This window comes from Tamandua tetradactyla, chromosome 6 (assembly GCF_023851605.1).
Source record: "Tamandua tetradactyla isolate mTamTet1 chromosome 6, mTamTet1.pri, whole genome shotgun sequence".
Lineage (NCBI taxonomy): Eukaryota > Metazoa > Chordata > Mammalia > Pilosa > Myrmecophagidae > Tamandua > Tamandua tetradactyla.
The window spans coordinates 64,211,362-64,233,658 of record NC_135332.1 but is presented as its reverse complement, the minus strand read 5'-3'; the positions used below and the strand labels follow the sequence as shown (position 1 = coordinate 64,233,658).

The 22,297-nt window shown below is 36.7% G+C and overlaps 2 protein-coding genes across 10 annotated transcripts in view; one reads left to right on the top strand and one right to left on the bottom strand.

Moving 5' to 3' along the window:
- The window catches only part of LOC143688250 (uncharacterized), a 298,694-nt gene that overhangs the window by 233,040 nt on the left and 43,357 nt on the right, over window positions 1-22,297 (bottom strand). For 8 of the 9 annotated variants that reach the window (XR_013177902.1, XR_013177903.1, XR_013177901.1 and 5 more), the window contains one exon: window positions 16,981-17,110. The gene's annotated coding sequence lies outside the window, so the exon portion shown is untranslated. The remainder of the gene's footprint in view (window positions 1-16,980; window positions 17,111-22,297) is intronic. The other variant, XM_077165989.1, reaches the window with a different exon arrangement.
- The window catches only part of LOC143688252 (myosin-8), a 31,304-nt gene continuing 10,987 nt past the window's right edge, over window positions 1,981-22,297 (top strand). Inside the window, exons 1-21 of the mRNA XM_077165990.1 lie at window positions 1,981-2,001; window positions 3,410-3,646; window positions 4,335-4,478; window positions 4,563-4,719; window positions 7,449-7,476; window positions 7,562-7,670; window positions 7,761-7,853; window positions 7,988-8,051; window positions 8,525-8,623; window positions 8,716-8,819; window positions 9,226-9,364; window positions 10,895-11,013; window positions 11,104-11,253; window positions 12,939-13,109; window positions 14,118-14,427; window positions 14,538-14,605; window positions 16,205-16,292; window positions 16,382-16,499; window positions 16,861-16,984; window positions 17,081-17,217; window positions 18,670-18,925. Of these exons, the coding sequence (XP_077022105.1) occupies window positions 3,440-3,646; window positions 4,335-4,478; window positions 4,563-4,719; window positions 7,449-7,476; window positions 7,562-7,670; window positions 7,761-7,853; window positions 7,988-8,051; window positions 8,525-8,623; window positions 8,716-8,819; window positions 9,226-9,364; window positions 10,895-11,013; window positions 11,104-11,253; window positions 12,939-13,109; window positions 14,118-14,427; window positions 14,538-14,605; window positions 16,205-16,292; window positions 16,382-16,499; window positions 16,861-16,984; window positions 17,081-17,217; window positions 18,670-18,925 (2,685 nt within the window). The 5' untranslated portion in view covers window positions 1,981-2,001; window positions 3,410-3,439. The remainder of the gene's footprint in view (window positions 2,002-3,409; window positions 3,647-4,334; window positions 4,479-4,562; window positions 4,720-7,448; window positions 7,477-7,561; window positions 7,671-7,760; window positions 7,854-7,987; window positions 8,052-8,524; window positions 8,624-8,715; window positions 8,820-9,225; window positions 9,365-10,894; window positions 11,014-11,103; window positions 11,254-12,938; window positions 13,110-14,117; window positions 14,428-14,537; window positions 14,606-16,204; window positions 16,293-16,381; window positions 16,500-16,860; window positions 16,985-17,080; window positions 17,218-18,669; window positions 18,926-22,297) is intronic.

Below are 22,297 nucleotides of genomic sequence, written 5' to 3'. Positions count from 1 at the left end.
TATTACAAGAGCCCTTGAGTTGGGGAAGGCTTCTTTCACAATACAACAACAAAGCAAAAATATAAAGGGAGACATTCTATAAGACCAAGATGGTATAGCAGAATTAAGATAATTATTAGACCAAGAGAAACCTTTCCAAATTGTATAACAAAAAAATTATTATTTTCTAAACCATACCATATGTAATTCTACATAGCAGTTTTTAAATGAGTAATATAATAATCCAGGGATTGAGGGAATGGGTAGGGATATAGGTGAGACAAGAATGACCACATACTGATAATCATTAACACTAGATAATGAGCATCAAATTCACTATACTATTCCCTCTACTTTAGTATATGTTTGAGATGTTTCCATACTATTATTTATGTACTAATATAGATAGTTATCCAAAAATATAAAAGGTTAAAAGCAAATTGGTAAGTATGTAAACAATACTATATTTTAAACATTTTTTATTATATATTTTCTATGGGCCTATTTTCTTAGGCCAGTTTCACCCACTTATATTTTCCTAGAAAATATGTAAGTAAATATACAGAAAAGGTCTGGATATTATCCATTAAACTTGTATCAGTGGTTACCACTGGAAAGAAGGGAGGATAGCTGCATTATGAGTCCAAGGGAATTTCAGCCCAATCTATAAGGCTTTAAGCAATCATGTAATTAAAATATAAGAGGCACCACAACTGCAAATGTTTATCAGTGCTCACAGTTGGAACTGGTCTACATGGTGGTCCACGATGGTGACTACAAGAATCAAAGCCTGTGTAAAAACTCAGAACTGAAGACCAAAGAAAATATGAATTTTATTGTTTGTGAAGTTTAAATATGTTATAAAATAGAAGCAAAAACACTTCGAGAACAACCACCTAAAAAGGGTGAATTTTGCTGTACATAAATTATACCTTAATATAAATGACTTTTAAAAAAGGAAAGATTTGTAACTTAAAAGAATGATCACCACATAATTTCATTAAAGAATAAGTGCATAAATTACATTAATTGTATGGAAAATTACCTCTGATATGCTAATTTTTAAAGCAGATTACAGAACAGCGTATTACATTAACACGAGCCTACTTAAACATCGTATCTTCTTTCTGTATACTGGGATTACAGACTTTTTTTTCCCTCTTTGCTTATCTGTTTTTATTTTTTCTAAATACATAGTATTTCATAATAAACTCATTACTTTTTTCTAATATTGGGTGGGTGGTAACTAACCAGTGAGGAAGACTCAGTTTAGAAGCTCCTCACAAAGGCTTTGCAGCCTAAGTACTGACACGAGTCCTGGCAGTGTCCCAAGGGAGTGAAGTGGGGGGTTCCTGTGGCAACAAGTACAGAAAAGTGGTTAGGGCCCAGACAATAATGTGTCCCTGAGTATCTGATCACTGGGTTGCCACAGGTATGCATGGAAGTTTTTGCCAAATCGAATATAGCTCTTATTAATTTACTTTAAGGCCCCATCAGGCACGGTCAAAGATCGCTTCCCAGCATACTAGAAAGCATTCTCTGCCAGCCAATTGGTCCCTGTTGAATTATTTATAGGAGATTGGTTTGCATACCCAAAATAATATGAATACTTCTAATTATATCCAAACATGCCAAATGTCAGTGCAAATTATGCTGAAGGTTCCTGTTGCCAAACGTCTTGCCCTAACAAAGAGGAAAGAGCTGCAGCATCAGCATATTAGTTCCTATATAAGCACAACTGATCTTGCGCCTTATCTCCATTAAAAATCCCGAGGTAAGTGACGGAAACCTTGAGACTTGAAGGACCCCAGCAAAAAGAGCTGACCCCTTAACCTCTTTGTCCAAGCTTGAAATTGTTCTTCCCAATTCTGACTTTTATTCTCATAGAGCCAAGTTCTAGGCCAGGGAAACTTTAATTTTGCAAATACAAATATCACTGGAATTTCAGAGCACCACTAATAAGAAATTTGTTTTACAGTGTTGGATCCTCCAAAACCTGTATTTTCAACTGGAACTCTAGAGGTAAGACTTGGCTACATTAATTTAGTAATAACAGAGAGGATTTAGTCTCAGGAATCTGTGAACAACTCTTAATTTCACACCACTTCCATGTTTTTGCAGTTATGCATGTAGACAGTATTTCTGAGTGACTGCTTATAACTTTTTTTCAGAATGTCTCATTCCCAAGGACTATCCTCATTTGAGTCCCATGATTAAAGGACCATTTAGGACAAAATCAAGTTTGACAGTGGTTTCTCAGCTGTATGCAGAAAACATCCAGGGGCAAAAGACTGTTCCATACTAACCTCCCTCTGCTGAAAAACATGGAATACATGTTTTGGGGATGTTTTTTAAACACCCCAAAAACAATTATCTAAAAAAGTAACTACAAACAAATGTCTTGCTAAAACCATAATATTTTAACTACCTTTTCATGTTGTACTGTTAACTCTGTTAGAAGATTCCTGTTGATAGAAAGATTGTTCTTTTAAAAAGTCACAAATACGACATCCACAGTGTGCTACATACCATGCCTAATTAAGGGAGATCCAGGCCCTTCCCTAAGTAACATACTATCTGAAGGTAAAGGAAAAAGTCAACCTATCTAATACGCTGGCACTGCAGAGGCACCTCTATCAATCAAGGTCAATGGCTTTGCATGCACATGATAAACTCTTACTCTTTTTTCCCTTTCCTTTTTTCTGGGTAAAAAGAGAAGCAGCCCTTGGAATTTATGTGAGAAAAGAGGCTTTCTTTATTCTGAAGCTCTCGTTTCTCTATGATTAGATCTGTTAGCCGACAAGTGAACTCTCATATGTCAAAAGAAGAAAGCGTAAAAAGAGATTTTGGAGTTAAGGCAATGTTATGTCTCTTTGAAGCAAGCCAAGTGACAAAAAATCCAAAGCACTGAGACTTTATTATGCCCTTTTTATTACCCACAGAGAGACATGACCACAAATATCAACACAAAATAGTTGTCAAAAGTAACTATTTGGCTTATCCAAGAAAACGTCCATCTAGAAGGCAAACATAGCTTCGAAAATAGGGACCTTCATTTGCACAAAACAAACTTTGCTTCCAAACTATATGATTGTCCTAGCATATGGCAAATGCAAAAGTTATACAGAAGTGGGGATTAAATAGTGACAGCTGCTGTAAAACAATCCATCAACAGTTTTAAGGATTCTATTTTAATTCAATTATAGGTACTCTAGCCCTGAAGATCAAGGATAAGTTATCTGGGAAGGTAACTGCAAAGTCCTAAAAATGAAGCCTCAGAATCACAATTTCATTCCAAACTAAGAATACCAGTGAATGACAGTTTGGAAGAAGAGTTACAGCTTAGCATATGGATGTTCAACATTATCTTCAATTCACATCCTAACTCACATTTATGTGTTTGGTTTCTATGCCCTTTTTTGCCCCTAAGGTAGACTCCACTGCTAAATAAATCACAGCTATGGAGAGTTCAGACGCTGAGATGGCTATTTTTGGCGAAGCTGCTCCTTACCTTCGAAAATCAGAAAAGGAACGGATTGAGGCACAAAACAAGCCTTTTGATGCTAAAACATCCACTTTTGTCGTGGAGCCCAAGGAATCCTATGTAAAGAGCACTATACAAAGCAAGGAAGGAGGGAAAGTAACTGTAAAGACTGAAGGTGGAGCAGTAAGTTCAAACATAAGGAGAATTACTCCCCATTTTACTTGCTATCGTCTCAAGAGTTGAAGCTCTACTTGCTGGGAATCCCTAAGCCTACTGCCAATACGAATATCCTTTGAATCAGGTTGCAGACATTCAGCATGGAAGGCAAAAAGAAATTCTCAACATTAACCCCATTTTTCTCCTTCCCAACCTCTCACAGGACTTCACCTCACTAGTACTGCCCTTCACCATTTCCCTTCAACTCCCTACTTCCCAACCTAAATCTCAAAACTTGGGAGAAGTAAAACCTTGCTTCTCTTCTCAGAAGAATCCTTGAGTTATTTACTCAGTCAAATCATATATTAAAATCCCCAACTACTTCCAAAAAGCAACTGAATTCTCTTATAATGAATGGTGGAGAAAAAATTTTTTAAATTTAACCAATTAAAATAAGAGGAAAAGGAAATAAATTGCTAAATAAATCTGGGATTGGGATAATAATGTCGGAGGAAAAATCTTTTTAAAAAGGCAGTATTCTAGCTCAGCACAAGAAACAGATGATCTTAGTTCCAAACTTTGAAATGAATAGCTTTTCATGCCTTTATTTAAAGGGCATCAAATAGTATAATGGAAAGTATCTGTGACTGTAGTTCTATAAACAACAGACAAATATAACCATTAATACACATGGGTCTCTTACTTTATTTGCCAGACTCTAACTGTCAGGGAAGATCAAGTCTTCCCCATGAACCCTCCCAAATATGACAAGATCGAGGACATGGCTATGATGACCCACCTGCACGAGCCTGCCGTGCTGTACAACCTCAAAGAGCGCTACGCAGCCTGGATGATCTACGTGAGAGCCCTTGAGTATCATTTATTCTGTTTAATTCTCTGAGTACAAACTAGATTCAAATGATAAACTTTCTGACTTTCCCAGACCTACTCAGGCCTCTTCTGTGTCACCGTCAACCCCTACAAGTGGCTGCCGGTGTACAACCCCGAGGTGGTGACCGCCTACAGAGGCAAAAAGCGCCAGGAGGCCCCGCCCCACATCTTCTCCATCTCTGACAACGCCTATCAGTTCATGCTGACGGGTGAGTGAGTGATGCTTCTATTTTCAGAAATGTATAAATAGAATCTTTAACAAACGAATGGACATTGCTAGGGATTTAATTATGACAATAAACTCCAGCTGCATGGACTTCACTGCAATTCTTAAAATAGATTTTTTTTAAAAAAATATCCATATCCACAGCAATCAAAGAAAAAAGTTATCAGCACTGGCTGAAAAATATTATGAATTCTTATCCTTTATTCTTAAATGGCATTCCTTTTATTACCAGTCATTGGGGTAGAACATGAGTAAAGAAAAAGCTATAGCTTTCCTCCCAAAACTTTTGAAGAATCTTCCTATTAGAATGGAAGGAAAAAGTAACCCTTTCTTTGAAAATATATTTTTAAATTGCATCAAAGTCTGTTACTCCTGTCTTATCAGAGTATAAACATATAGCATTAATACACATTATAGGCCCCTAAATACAGCATTAAAAAACTTTCATCTTCACACATCAAATGTATTCCCTTTGGAAATTTTTAAATTCTTGAGTTTCCTGTTGTTCCATGGGGTTTAGGAGTGAGGGTTTTTCTTTTTTTCTTTCTTTTTGCTTTTGTCTATTTTGTTGTATTTGCTTTTAAATTGTCTTTAATGTGGGAGAGAGAAGAGAAAGAAAAACAGAAATCTCCCGTTGCAAACTGATTAGCAGTTCTATAAAGATTCCATGCCAGTGAACTAACTTTTCCTTCGTTGTTAATGGAAGCTAGCTTCTTCCAAGAAATTATCCAAAAGCAGCTCATTTCACAGGTTTTAGTACTCAGCATATGTATTTACTCTGCAATTTACATTACCGCCATCACCACCAAAAACTCCACAAACAAACTTTGGAGCTGCTCCAAATTCAAGGTTAGTTATAGTGGTGCAATCATTATTTTCACATAAAAGCATTCAAAACTGTGGCATGTGACAACCAAGTCACAGAACATTATCTAGTACTGTCAGAAGACACCAGACTGTTTTTTTTTTAATCTGTGCTCCCACTAGACATAATATATCTTACATGATTTTGCTTATACTAGAAAAGAGCAATCCAAGTATTAACAAAATATGTATCCACTTCTCTGAACAGAATTTTAGAATTCTCTAAAATTCTAATTCAGCATCGAATTAGATACATAAATCAGCAAAATACCAATATGTCATCTCATGACTAGTCTGGTTTTTAGAAATGTATATAAGATTAAGAGTTGGGAGGACGTCAGGTAGCTGAAAAACATATAAACTGAATGTCAAAAGACATATTTTTTATTAATTTTTTCCGTTAATTAATAAAAAAATATTATTAATTTTTTCCCATTAATTAATAAATAAATAAAAGAAAAGAAAAAAGCAAATGAAGGATTAATAGTATAATTATAATAATGTTTCATCAATTGTAACAGGTACTGCACTAATGCAAAATGTTAACTATAGGAAAAACTGTTGTGTGTAAGAGGAGGGTACATGGCAACTCTACTCTCTCATGATTTTTCTGAAAACTTACAACTGTTCTAATAAAATAAGTTAAAAATGAAAATTAATTAATACACAAAGCAGTATCAATAAAATAAAATATTGAATGCATCAAGAAAAAAAAGCAAATGAAAACTATACTTGAAAAGCATCTGATACTGAGCTACCACCCTGAGTTCTGAAAAAATTATGGATCCTGAAAGAATTTTTTTTAAAAAAAGAACAGTTAGCCCTGTTGGGTTTCACCATTTAGAGAAATAAGTTCCTGCCACTAAATCATTCAGCTAATTAGCACAAGAATGAGTTAGAGTAGAGCAGGTTGCACACTCAGTTAGGATAGTTTATTTGCCTAAAATATTTAGATTTTCTGGTTTTAGTTATAATATTTTCTTTTCTGTTTATCACTTTCAGAATGTTTAAGGATTTTAGGAGATGAAGTCTTTTTTTTAATCGATTTTTTCTTTAATGAATTTGCTTTTTTTCATCACATAGTTGTATATTCATCATCATGATCATTTCTTAGAACATTTGCATCAATTCAGAAAAATAAAAAGAAAACAAAAAAATTCATAAAAAAAGACATATTTTTTATATTAACAAGCTATGTAATTATTACTAGAAAAGACTTTTTTCTATTTCAGGTTTTTATCTGTTCAATGAAAGAGCTGGCCTAAGCAATTTCTAAGATATTTTATAACTTCAAAATTCTTATGATTCTTCATGCACTTCTCCCCAAAATACAAACAAACAAAAATTCAACAAATGGTGCTACAACAATGGGATACTCACATAGAAAAAGAATGAAATGTGACCTCCGCCATACAGGATACAAAAAAAAAATTCTGATTCTTAATGAAGTATTTACATATGAAATGTTATGACGTCTAGGATTTTCTTTGAAATAATCTAAAGGTTGTGGGATAGGGGTACAGATGAAATAAAATTGTCCATATGCTAATATCTGTTGAAACTATGATGGATATATGGAGCTTAGTACATTAGTCTCTCTATCTTTGTACATATCTGAAATCTTCCATAACAAAAGTTTAAAACAAACAAAATGATGGTTCTTTGCCTCTCATTTTCACAAATTTTGCACCAAGACAGAAACAACTATTTTGGAGGTGAAACAGAAAATCAATCATAGGTGGTATCTTCAAAATGTTAAGAAGAACAAGCTGTGTTTGATTTGAATGGATTCAATAATCTTCATATTGAATGTGCATTGTTACTGAAGGTGTTGGTTTCTCTTCACAGACCGTGAGAACCAGTCCATCCTGATCACGTGCGTGACTTTGTTTTCTTCTCTGGTTTGTGGTGGGAGTTGACCATGTGGGTTGTAGTTCTGATCTCTGGTTTCTGTCTGATAGTGGAGAATCTGGAGCAGGGAAGACTGTGAACACCAAGCGTGTCATCCAGTACTTTGCAACAATTGCAGTGACTGGGGAGAAGAGGAAGGAGGAGAGTGGCAAAATGCAGGTGGGTCTGTAGCCAGAGTTAGAATCAAGACTGTCAGGGTTCTCAGGGAGCCAAAAGCCCCAGATGTGAGCACTGCTCTTTCCTGTGCAGGGGACACTAGAAGATCAAATCATCAGTGCCAACCCCCTCCTGGAGGCCTTTGGCAATGCCAAGACTGTGAGGAATGACAACTCCTCACGCTTTGTAAGTCTCTTGGTCATAGAGAAGTCTTCTTCACACTTAAGTGCTAGAGAAGCCTTTTCTGAATTATTATTTCAATTACTTCTCTCTTCTGTGCTTCAATTTTTAAATACTAAATAATCTTTTTTTTCCCCCAGGGTAAATTCATTAGAATCCACTTTGGTACTACAGGGAAGCTGGCTTCTGCTGATATAGAAACATGTGAGTAACAGGACCACTGAAAAGTCAAAGGAGAAAGGCAAGTGATTTCGTTTCCAGGGGTATTTTACAAGACTTGCTGTGCATGGAGCCTGTAGAACATTGGCTTGCTGCCAGCACAGCTCATGAGCTGATACCAGTTATCCATAATGAACTGTGTGCTCCACTTACCGCATTCTCACACTAATGGTTCTATAACACATTCTAGAAGAATTTCTGCCTCAGGAGCAGTAATGATTTTTCTTTCAGGACAAACACTAGGGTTATCTATGGGCTCCCTGAGAACCCTGACATGGATAATTACCATATGTATCTGCAGTTCTAATACATAACATCAAGGAGATTGATCCTCAAGCTGAAATCGCAGTGGAATCAAATGTAATGCCCCCAATTTTGACCAAAGAGATTGAGGTTCATTTAATAGCTCAGGAGCACTGATACCTTTTTTCTAATTCAGAATGTACCTTTCATTTCAGATCTTCTAGAAAAGTCTAGAGTTACTTTCCAGCTAAAGGCAGAAAGAAGCTACCATATTTTTTATCAGATCACTTCCAATAAGAAACCAGATCTAATTGGTAAGAAAGAACTTAAATTCACAGGCCAGAATTTAATAGTTTTATTAACAAGTTCTAATATGAAGCATATGCTCTGAATTCTATGTACCCAGAAATGCTCCTGATCACCACCAACCCATATGACTACTCCTTCTCCAGCCAGGGCGAGATCATAGTTCCCAGCATCGATGACCAAGAAGAACTGATGGCCACTGATGTAAGACACACACATACACACACATACACACACACTTTTAAAAACCCATTATGTGTGGGATGTTGTATTACGCAATAAAAAAAGTTAAAAAAAATAATAGAGGAGGATAAGGGGTATGGAATGTTTGGGGTTTTCTTTTTTTTTGGAGTAATGAAAATGTTCTAAAATTGACTGTGGTGATGAATACACAACCATGTCATCATACTGGGAGCCACTGATTGTATACTTTGGATGAATTATATGATGTGTGAATATATCTCAATAAAATGCATGAAAGATGGGAAAAAAACCACGTGTGGTAATGACAAAAGCGACCCACTAGGTGAGGTTACCTGAGGATATAGTTTAAATTCTAAATAAATTAGTCTCTTCTGCCCCAAATTTTTCCTATCTTCTCTCCTGACAGAGTGCCATTGACATCCTGGGCTTTACTCCTGAAGAGAAAGTATCCATCTATAAGCTCACGGGGGCTGTGATGCATTATGGGAACATGAAATTCAAGCAAAAGCAGCGTGAGGAGCAGGCTGAGCCAGACGGCACCGAAGGTATGAAGTGAATCTCCGTTTGAGTTTAAATCAGACAATACGGCAAAAAAGGGGGACAGAGGGAACTCTAAACTTATATCTCCTTTGTAGCTAAACTTCTGAAGGATATATACACATTTATACACATGCACGCACACACACACACAAACATAGGGTGATGACAAAGTAATGAAGTCAATTCTATAAAATAACATGTAAAAATCTCTCAATTTAATCACTCCAGAAGTATTCTTCCTATATTTTTGAAGTATTCTTCCTATATTTATGCCATATGTACACAGAGAAATACATTCAAATCTATCCACCTACCCAACCATACATTTATCTATTTATCTATCCACCTACCCAACCATACATTTATCCATCCATCAATTCATCCTATCTATCCTCTCTATTTATCTGAAGTGATCCCAGGGAGATTACAGAGCCTGATGTCATCCTGAGGAATTAAGGACCAGAGAAATAACATTTCATGCCTTCCTCAAGCCCCTCCCTTCCTCACATCTCTATATCTCCATCATTTCTAACCAGCTTAAATAAGTTAAAATGAACTCAAATAGCCACCTGTAAGGAGATATCTAAAAAGCACAAACTAAGGAAAGATAATAGGAGACAGAATGAGATGCACTGGCAATAATGGGTAGGCATTCAGTATTACTTTGAATACTTGTCTATTTTAGCATTAAGTAGGAAAACCGAGTAGCTGGCTATAGAGGATCTGCCCAAACACAGAGCTAGGGGCAGAGGATGCCCCTAGAGATACATGTATGCATGTGTATGTTGTCTACACATAAACTTGTAGACAATATAAGTAGCAAGTAAGATTTTTTGAGATAGAAAATGCATATATACTGTATATGGAAAGAGCATTCAAGGTACCGGATCTACCATGGAAAGTTAAAGTTACTTACTTGTCTTTCCTGACTACCCCAGCTTGATATTCTTTCTCCCTCCTCTAAACTTATGAGCATTTTTTTTTTTTACCTGACAAGTGGCATTTACATTATAATCACTGACCATATTTTAGAAAGGGACTCTGTAGAGATCACCCAGGGATGTTTAATCTCCACATCCTCAGATAAAGAAACTGATCCAGTAAGGTTAAATCATGAGTAGCAAAACTGAGATAAGAAAGAATCCAAATATTCTGCCTTTCACTCATACTTAATAGAGAATATTAACATGTATTTATCTTAGCCTTCCCACCACAGCTATTGGGTTTTAAGAACAGGGATTCTATCTTTTGCTTTCAAAAAGCATTGTCAACATACACTGGACATACGCCAACTGCTGGCAAATTTCCCAAAAGCTACTAGCAGCAAATCACCAAAATCCAGTGTAACTGATGAATCATTCAGTGGCAAGGACATGCTTTCCTGTATAGAGTCTCATATGATCTTCTACAGAATTATTTAAAGATTCTTATTTAAATAATAATTCTTATTTAAAGAAACTGGATTGGAGGAAATGAAAAGATTAGGTTGAAGATCTCCATCACTAAATGTCATTTCTTGAAATTTGCCTCTGCAGTTGCTGACAAGGCAGCCTACCTCCAGAGTCTGAATTCTGCTGACCTGCTCAAAGCCCTCTGCTACCCCAGAGTGAAGGTCGGCAATGAATACGTCACCAAAGGCCAGACTGTGCAGCAGGTAAGTGCACAACTACAATGAATCACACACTATCTGGGCCTTTGCAGCACATTTTTAATAACGCCAACAAATGCTGCTTTGTCTGTGAAGGTGTACAACGCAGTGGGCGCTCTGGCCAAGGCCGTCTATGAGAAGATGTTCCTGTGGATGGTCACCCGCATCAACCAGCAGCTGGACACCAAGCAGCCCCGGCAGTACTTCATCGGGGTCTTGGACATTGCTGGCTTCGAGATCTTCGATGTGAGCTATTTTCATATTAATAAAAAATGGGAGGGAGGCCATTGTAGGCTTTGATAAACTACGTGTTACCTTAATCATTTACATTTGTAGTGTATACACTGCTTTTTCTAATGCCACATCTAGAATGTGAGTTATCTTCAAAATATCTAAAAGATAATATAAGATAATAATAATAATAATAGCTAATGTTTATTGAGCCATCAGTGTGTTTCTGACACTATACTCAGCACTTCAAAATGTTATCTCATTTCACCTTTAGTTGCATGATTCCATTTATATAAAATGTAAATACAAATAAATCTATAGAGACAGAAATACATTAGTAGTTATGTAGGGCTGGGAAAAGATAGAGAGATTGAGAGGTGACTGTTAGGGGTATGAGTTTTTTCCTTTGGAGTAATGAAAATGTCCTAAAATTGACTGTGGTGATGAATATGTATCTCTGTGAGCATATGAAAATCCACTGATTGTACACTTTGAATAGATTGTATGGTATGTAAATGAAACCGTGTATTAAAAAAAGTTATATTTAGTAATTCAATATACTGTGACAGGGAATGGTATAACACACTTTACAAAAAGTTTAAGCAAAACAATTAGCATTTAACTCAAAAGGTTATCTTTAGTCAACTGAATGATTAAATCCAGATTATCTCATTTCCATAAAAATTAATATAATTTTATTGTAAATATACCTGGAAAGTTCCGTTAAGGAAGAATTTGAAAACTAAATATTTTTATTGAGATATCTTCACACACATACAGTCCATACATGGTGTACAGTCAGTGATTCACAATATCATCACATAGTTCATTTCATCTTTAAAACAACCTACAAAGGAGTAACTAATTACCCCTAATTAAATATGGAGAAACTGAGACTCAGGAAAGTCAAAGCACTTGCTAAAGATCACGCAATCAGTATAAGACAAAGGCAGGACAGGAACTCATACATTTGGTCCATACATAAGGTATCTCTTATGACAGGAAAGGACCCAAAGGTAGAAACTAGAAACAGATCTGTCTCTCCTCTTCCAAATTCATCTTACATAAAACATTTCACCTCCAGGGTATCAGTTTCATCATCTATAAAATGAGGGAGTAAATTATTATAAAGACTCTTTCAGATCTTAAACTGTTATATTATATCCAGTCCCTACTTTAACAAACCTGATAAGGGGGATTTGCCAAATGACTGATAGTAATCAAGGATAAATTAGCCTATTCATTTCACTGTAAACATCAGCTAAAGTTCTTAAGATAAGAACTTTAATAACCTGATAGTCAAGGGGGAACTTTATCTTGAATTGGAGAAGTGAGTGTGGTAAAAGAAGTGAGGCTTTCTGATCATTTACGATCCCCTTCACCCTTACATGAACCATAACTCACGGACAACAGTTGTACGTTATTTCCCATGCAATCTTAGATGTGAAATGAGGTGGATTATTCCCAGAACTCTTGCTGTGTAACTGAGGCCTGTGCCCTAAATAATGTCCCCTGCTGGTGAGAAAGGCTCTTGTCAACGATGGTCAATCTTTTTTCTGGGATTTTTGAAGGAACAACAATTAGTTTGTCATATTTCATCACTGTATCCAACCTTTTTTCCAATAAAAGAATTCTTTCATTCATGAATTCTACTACTATAAAAATCCATTTCATATTGGAAATCTCTATTAATTTTACAGTTCAATAGCCTGGAGCAGTTGTGCATCAACTTCACCAATGAGAAGCTGCAACAGTTTTTCAACCACCACATGTTCGTGCTGGAGCAGGAGGAGTACAAGAAGGAAGGCATCGAGTGGACATTCATTGACTTTGGGATGGACCTGGCGGCCTGCATTGAGCTCATTGAGAAGGTCTGTTTAACTTTTAAAGAAAAGTTGAACTGTAATGATAACTTTCCAGGGTGTCATAAGCAATTCTAAACAGTGCTGCTTGCAATCTCAAACAGTTCTGAGAGTAGAACAAATCCTAAAAGTTATACTTTATTATTTGGAAATTACTTCCTCTCTCAACTTTTACATAAGAAGGATCAGAGGGAGTTTAACCTAGCTCTAAACAGTTTTGTTCTAACACTGGCTCAAATTCAACTTTGAAGCAACACTGTAAACTCTACTGAGTGGTCTACTTCAGTACAACCACCTCATTAATTCTAACCCTACCTTCACTATGATCCAAGATGACAGCAATATAAATACATCTTTTTTCTAAAAAATTAAAGCACAGGTAACACAGCTAGGGCTTATGTGATATCTGTTCAGAAGTCAAGAAGTCAAATTGCTTACGCTTTTTCATAATGTATCTGTAAGCAGATTAAATGCACAAATATCTTTAATAAGGTCTTGGTTATTTATATCATTTAATTATTGCATTTAGGGTGACCATAATTCTCAGTCACTAAGTGCTTTTCATAGAAAATCAAAACTTTAACAATAGATTAATTCACTTCATAGGAAAAAAGTGTGATTAATAGAAAACATTTCAACAAATTACTCCCACATGCTGTTCTGACACGGGGAGTTTATATCCTGCCTATTTTAATCTACAGCAATGCTATGGAGAATGTAAGAAGGAATGGTGAAAAAGTGATTCTAGAAACAATAAAGGTTTTTCTTTGAGCTATGAGCCCTGGTTTATCTACAAATAGATTTCCTTGGGGGTGCTCATAATCCAGTCAATGACAGCCACCACTTCCGTATCTTTTGAGAGAAAACAATAAAGGTTTTCTTTGAGCTGTGAACCCTGGTTTATCTTATAAATACATTTAATTGGGAATGCACATAATCCAATCAACGACAACCACCATGTCTACGTCTTTTGAGAGAAAATAGGCAGAGACCCAATGTTTACTTTTCTGAATTCAGCCACTGGGCATCTTCTCCATCCTGGAAGAGGAGTGCATGTTCCCCAAGGCAACAGACACCTCCTTCAAGAACAAGCTGTATGACCAGCACTTAGGAAAGTCTGCCAACTTCCAGAAGCCCAAAGTCATCAAAGGCAAGGCTGAGGCCCACTTCTCACTGATTCACTACGCCGGCACCGTGGACTATAACATTACTGGTTGGCTGGACAAAAATAAGGACCCTCTGAACGACACTGTGGTTGGGCTATATCAGAAGTCTGCAATGAAGACTCTGGCCAGTCTCTTTTCCACATATTCTAGTGCTGAAGCAGGTACTTTCTGTGCCCTTAATCTAAATTATACCCATTCCCATAGAAAGTGCAAGTAAGATTCCAGTCTCAAGGAGTCTACTTTAATTGATGGGTTTTCTTTTTTAATTCAGATGGCGGCGCAAAGAAAGGTGCAAAGAAGAAGGGCTCTTCTTTCCAGACCGTGTCAGCTCTTTTCAGGGTAACACACAAATTTAATTTGAAAAACCTTTTCAGTTTCTATGAACTGTCACAATTACAGATTTAGAATAAATTAGGAGGAAAGGGAATGTTAGTAGGCATCACTTTAAATATTCACTCTCGTCAAAATATAGCCAGGCTAACACCTTTCCTATAGGGAAGGATACTTCACCCATTCTTTATTATTATTACCTAATTATTCAAGAATGCCACAAGGTTCTTAAAAGCCATCTTATTATATAATGAGGGTTTTTTTTTGTTTGCTTATTTATTTATTTTGAATCTGCAGATTTTGTTGAGATAGTCATATAGCATACACTCTATCCAAAATAAACAATCAATGTCTCACAATATCCCTACTTAGTTGTACAATCATCACTCTCAATTTTAGACAATTTTCATTGTTCCAAAGAGAAAAGTAACAGACATACCCACACCAAAAGGAAAACCCCAAACACCTCAAAACTCTTAGCCCCGTGCCCTCCCCCCAATTATTGACCTATAGTATTACTGTGGTACTAGTGATAGATTCCTGTTAAACACAGTCCATTGTATGCAACAGGTAGTTTTTCCTATATATCAGTCTAGTATTAATTTCTTGTTAACTGGCACTTCCGAAAGGGAGTATATGAAATGTCTGAACTAAGAGCTGCTCTAATTAGAATTTGTATGACTGCATTTAATTTCTTTTAAAACTAAAATGTTTATATGCCCAAAGACCTAAACAGGAAACTTCTCTTTTTTTTCTTTCTCACTACCAACCTGAATGATCTCACCTTGCACATGTTTTCAAAACTAGAAACTCACATTATTTAGTGAATGTTACTTCCTAATAGTTAATTAAGATGTGAAAAAACTCTGCCTTCTCAAAGAGTATACCTAAGGAATATTTAGAAATATTTAATATGAGTTTTCTATGGTTGGATAAAACATCACCCTTTGCTATAACCAATTCCTCTATGCTTGGAGAACTCCACACTCATGAGCCCCAGACTGCAGATCTTTCTCAATACCCCAAGATCTACCCACACAAGGTTACACTGTCTCATGATTTTTATACTCTAAAAATTAAACAAAAATAAGAGGCTAGAGATCCCAGGAAATAATAAACCTGAGAAAGGAATGGCAGAAATTAGGAAATTTACTAACCTGAGTTACCATCGAATACTACTCTAAAAATTAGCACTGAGAGAAATGGAAGAGACCTGTGAGATAATTTCCATTATTTTCAGATGAGGCCCAGAGAGACCAAAGGGATTTTATAGTCAGGCAGCTTGTAAGTGGCAGAGCTGAGACCACATCCTTTTGCCTTCTCATTCACAATCCAGAACACTTCCTCTGCAGAAGGCTACTGAATTTGCAGTTTATTTATAAGACAGTTTCTAAGTATGATAAATAAATACCTTGGAGATTTTGCATTTCTTCCTAGCACTTTGGTTCTTGGTTTCTTGGCAGGCTAAAATCCCTGAGACATTCGAAATACTGAGTAACTGAAGCCGCCTATGCTTATGTTAATTAAGAAAGTATCAAAAAATATAAGTATTAAAAAGCAATCTGAAATCTAACTTTCTCATAAAGTCCCTTCTCTCTGGTTTCCTAGGAAAATTTAAATAAACTGATGACCAATCTGAGGAGCACGCATCCTCACTTTGTACGGTGTATTATTCCCAATGAAACCAAAACTCCTGGTAAGACTCAAGAGCATGAAAAAATCAAGCAGGCACAAGTTTTAGAATTCAGTTTCCACTAGTAAATACTCTGAATGAAATATTTTTAGGGGCAATGGAACACGAACTTGTCCTGCACCAGCTGAGGTGTAACGGTGTGCTTGAAGGCATTCGGATCTGCAGGAAAGGGTTCCCAAGCAGAATCTTATATGGGGATTTTAAGCAAAGGTCAGTCCCTCTTTATTGTATTTTAATGTATGCCAGGCATATTTCTCATTTTAACAGCTGTCCTCCGTTCACTGTATTTCATGTATCCTATTTAGTATATATTATAAAATTAAGAAGTCAAATTATATAATCTTGTGTTAGTAGGACAGAATAACAGGCAAGAAGAAATGACGTTTCTGAAAAATGGTAAGGAGGCATGTATTAGACTATAGAAAATCATACCATTTTACTTGGACCTTAAGGAACAGTAGGATTTTCTACTTTTCCTCTTTCTCTCAGATTTTTATTGATGTTTCTTATTGTATCGTTTTGTTAGCATATGTGGTTACACCTTCCTAATCATTCTTGTTTACTTGAACAGATACAAGGTTTTAAATGCAAGTGCTATTCCAGAAGGACAGTTCATTGATAGCAAGAAGGCTTCTGAGAAACTGCTTGCCTCTATTGATATCGATCACACCCAATATAAATTCGGACATACCAAGGTATAGTTGTTATTTATTTACATCTGATCCAAGTACCTCTGACATTTCTGCATCTCTCATAGCATGGGGATGATTTGTGACTCTTCTTTTCTCCAGGTTTTCTTCAAAGCTGGCCTTCTGGGTCTCCTAGAAGAAATGAGAGATGAAAAGCTAGCTCAGATTATAACAAGAACTCAAGCTGTCTGTAGGGGTTTCCTAATGAGAGTAGAATACCAGAAGATGTTACAAAGAAGGTAAGAACCAGACAATACCAGAATTAAGGGTCCTTTAGGGACTAGCTATCAGCCTTCCTCATTCATTAACTCTTTCATTTTGTGGCTAATATATGACTTTCATCCAGTTCACAAACTGCCCCTCCAACACATCAGCCTTTGCTTAACCCCTCAACACCTGGATGTCCTCCAAAACTTCTCCCATGGATCCAATTTCTCCCTTTCCATCCATCTCACATAAAGCTGAAGGAATAATTTACAGTGAACATGGTTCTCATCTGGCCATATCTCAGTTTGTGGCTCCCTATGGTCTCCAATGTCAAATTCAAGTTGCCTTGTCTGTCTGTCAAGGCCCTCTCTATTCCCTACCTCATCCATCATGTCCAATCGCATATCCTTTTCTTGCCAGGCTAAAAAAATTTCTGTCTCCTCTTCTTGTATTTGTCCAGGTCTTCTTCTCTTATCCCAATTTATCTACTTGCCAATTCAAGGTTCCATTTTCCCATTCCCTACTTAAACTCACCCAGCTCTAAATACCCAACATAACTGTATTCTCTCTCTTTGCACCCACATTTTACATTCATTTTGTTCATCTGTACTTATCTAGGCACTGCATTATAAGTATTCCTATCTTTTCCATGTACTTACATTATGATTTCTGTCTTGGTATCTACCTTCTCAAAGTTACAGTTCTCATAAATTTCAACCTATGAAAATGGAATTTCTGCTTCAGCTAGCTTTAAGAAACACACTCATTACTACAAAGTAGTCAAGCCTTATTGCTATGGTGTGCAGAAGCAGTATTTTTTACTATAATTTCTAAATTGCATTTAAATAAACCAAAACTTGGAAGTGGACTAGCATAATCCATGCTAAATGCCCTGCAGATGTTAACAATCTGGTTCTTCAGATAAAACTGAGGAAGTTGAAAGAATGTGAGAAAAACCAGTAAATTACCTGAAGAAGCTGATAACAGAAGTTTAGAGAGGAGATAATTCTTTGGTGATCAGGAGAAAGGAAGGGGATTCAAGAATATAATAATAAATCATTAGCTCTATAGATAAGGCAATTCAGACAGCAGCCTATGCCATTTCCTAAATCACATATATATGTTGCAACTGCTATGCTCACTCCCAAATCACCAATATCCTAACATGCCAAATTCTTAAAAGTGGCTAATGCTGCTCATGCAAAATACTCACCTTCTAAAGTCAGCTTCTTAGCTACGTTGACAGGGACTTGAGAACACAGAATGTTCAACATTAGTAACCCACTTGAATAAGTGGTTTGCAGACTACGAGTTCAGAGTTTCTGCATGCATGTATGTGTATAAAACATGCAAATAACATATACTGTGTTAGGCATATCCTATATATATTGGGGGACAGTCATCAAAAGGAGATTCATGGTGGAATAACCAATAATAACAAGGCATCTAATGGATCATTCTACACTATTTTCATGTCATTTCAGAGAAGCCCTTTTCTGCATCCAGTATAATGTACGAGCTTTCATGAATGTCAAGCACTGGCCCTGGATGAAACTGTTCTTCAAGATCAAGCCCCTCCTCAAGAGCGCAGAGACTGAGAAGGAGATGGCCACCATGAAAGAAGAGTTTGAGAAAACTAAAGAAAGGCTAGGAAAGTCAGAAGCTAAAAGGAAGGAACTGGAGGAAAAAATGGTCACTCTCTTAAAAGAGAAAAATGACCTACAACTCCAAGTTCAATCTGTGAGTATCTCATAGTCAGAATATAAAGGATCACTGAAGGTTTTCTAGCATACACATATACTTTGGATTTACAAAGGGCCTTTCCTTGAAAAAGGTTTCAAGTTGGGTTTTTTTTGGTATTTCACTTATCTTTCAATATTCCTATGAGGTTGTTACAATTATTTCCATATTACAAATGGAAAAGAGAAGGCTAAAGAATTTATTCACTATATCACAAAATTTAACAGCCATGAAGGAAGGAGTTTAAGGCAAGTCCTCTAAATCTCAGGCAGATATTTACCAACTTGCCTTGGGTACTTTGTCACAACTTGAAAATATATTCCTATTTTCTTAACACGAGTCTAAGAGATTGTATTTAGATTCAACAAAGATGGCATTCTTGTTTGTCTATCTCCTTTCACCAGCCCCCAAGAACTTAGCTCAATTAGTTTATTTAGGTATAAGTAAGAAATTATATCCTCTTTCACTGTTGTTCCTTCAATACATCCTTGGAGTTCTTAAAACCTCCTTTATTGGTTCAGGAAGGATACAATGGGGGTTAAGACAAGCACCAGTGCCATGGACAAACATAGCCTCTCAAATCACAAGTCCAGCAATGTCATGAAGAAATCTGTGAAACAGACAGTTTTCCCAAATTTCTAAAGCTATTTCCAAATTTTCACTTTGATAGCCTCACTTACATGGAAGTCACATTTTTCTGAAAGCATAGGATCACGACGTCTTAATTTTAACGCTTTTTCAGAGTTAATTATTAACATCAGTCAGTCAACACAACCATTTATTGAGTGCATTGCTGCTAAAAATAAAAGCAAAGGGGGACTTCCGGAGAAGATGGCGGCTTAGTAAGACGCGCGGGTCTTAGTTCCTCCTCCAGAAAAGCAACTAAAGAAACAGAAACAATACGAAACAGCTCCCGGAGTCACGACAGAGACCAAAAAGACAGCGTACCCCATTCTGGAACAGCTGAACGGGCAGGGAGAATCTGCTGCGGTGAGCTACCCGAGGGGCGCGCGTTTTCCCGGCCGGGGCGGCTGGCGACTGGGGTCCCCTCCACGCACGTGGCTCCCCGGTCTGACTGGGAACGTTGGATAGCGGGGCCCTCCCGTCACGCTTGGCGTTTCGGGCCAGCTGGGCAATTAGGACCGGCACTCTCCCAAGCCGCGGCGGCCAGCGACCCCCACCTCCACGCGCGGTTTCCCGGGCCGACTGCGGTGCAGACAGACGAGCGCCACGAGCGCCACCTACTGGGCAGGAAAAGAAAAACAGAGCCCAGAGATTTCACAGAAAAAGCTTTCAACCAGCTGGGTAACACACCCAGGGAAATCTGATCAAATGCCCAGACACCAGCAGAAAATAATGGATGACGCTCGGAAAATTGAAGATATGGCCCAGTCAAAGGAACAAACCAATAGTTCAAATGAGATACAGGAGCTGAGACAACTAATGCTGAATATACGAACAGAAATGGAAAAATTCTTCAAAAACCAAATCAATAAATTGAGGGAGGACATGAAGAAGACATGGGCTGAACAAAAAGAAGAAATAGAAAATCTGAAAAAACAAATCACAGAACTTATGGGAGTGAAGGACAAAGAAGAAAAAATGGAAAAAACAATGGATACCTACAATGGTAGATCTAAAGAGGCAGAAGCTACAATTAGTGAACTGGAGGATGGAACATCTGAATTCCAAAAAGAAACAGAAACTATAGGGAAAAGAATGGAAAAACTTGAGCAGGGGATCAGGAAACTGAATGACAATATGAAGCGCACAAATATACGTGTTGTGGGTGTCCCAGAAGGAGAAGAGAAGGGGAAAGGAGGAGAAAAACTAATGGAAGAAATTACCACTGAAAATTTCCCAACTCTTATGAAAGACCTAAATTTACAGATCCAAGAAGTGCAGCGCACCCCAAAGAGAATAGACCCAAATAGGCGTTCTCCAAGACACTTACTAGTTAGAATGTCAGAGGTCAAAGAGAAAGAGAGGATCTTGAAAGCAGCAAGAGAAAAACAATCTGTCACATACAAGGGAAACCCAATAAGACTATGTGTAGATTTCTCAGCAGAAACCATGGAAGCTAGAAGACAGTGGGATGATATATTTAAATTACTAAAAGAGAAAAACTGCCAACCAAGACTCCTATATCCAGCAAAATTGTCCTTCAAAAATGAAGGAGAAATTAAAACATTTATAGACAAAAAGTCACTGAGAGAATTTGTGACCAAGAGACCAGCTCTGCAAGAAATACTAAAGGGAGCACTAGAGTCAGATACGAAAAGACAGAAGAGAGAGGTATGGAGTAAAGTGTAGAAAGAAGGAAAATCAGATATGATATATATAATACAAAAGCCAAAATGGTAGAGGAAAATATTATCCAAACAGTAATAATACTAAAAGTTAATGGACTGAATTTCCCAATCAAAAGACATAGAATGGCAGAATGGATTACGACCCAGCAATACCACTGCTAGGTATCTACTCAAGGGACTTAAGGGCAAAGACACAGATGGACATTTGCACACCAGTGTTTATAGCAGCATTATCTACAATTGCAAAGAGATGGAAACAGCCAAAATGTTCATCAACAGACGAGTGGCTAAACAAACTGTGGCGTATACCTACGATGGAATATTATGCAGCTTTAAGACAGACTAAACTTATGAAGCATGTAATAACATGGATGGACCTAGAGAACATTATGCTGAGTGAGTCTAGCCCAAAACTAAAGGACAAATACTGTAAGGTCCCACTGATGTGAACCGACATTTGAGAATCAGCTTGGAATATATCATTGGTAACAGAGACCAGCAGGAGTTAGAAACAGGGTAAGATAATGGGTAATTGGAGCTGAAGGGATACAGACTGTGCAACAGGACTAGATACAAAAACTCAAAAATGGACAGCACAATAATACCTAAGTGTAATGTAACTATGTTGGAACACTGAATGAAGCTGCACCTGAAATATGGTTTTTTGTTTGTTTGTGTGTTTGTATCTTTTGTTTTTGTTTTTTTCTTTTTCCTTTATATATATATATATATATTATTAGTATTATTATTTTAATTCTCTTCTCTATATTAACATTCTATATTTTTTTCTGCTGTTTTGCTAGTTCTTTTCCTAAATCGATGCAAATGTACTAAGAAATGATGATCATACATCTATGTGATGATACTAAGAATTACTGAGTGCATTTGTAGAATGGAATGATTTCTAAATGTTGTGTTAATTTCTTTTCTTTTTTTTGATTAATAAAAATTAAAAAAAAATAAATAAAAAAAAAATAAATAAAAGCAAAGGAATCCTGGGAAGTCCTCAGTCATTCACTTAAATATTTTAAAAATTTAAGGTATTAACAACACAAATATT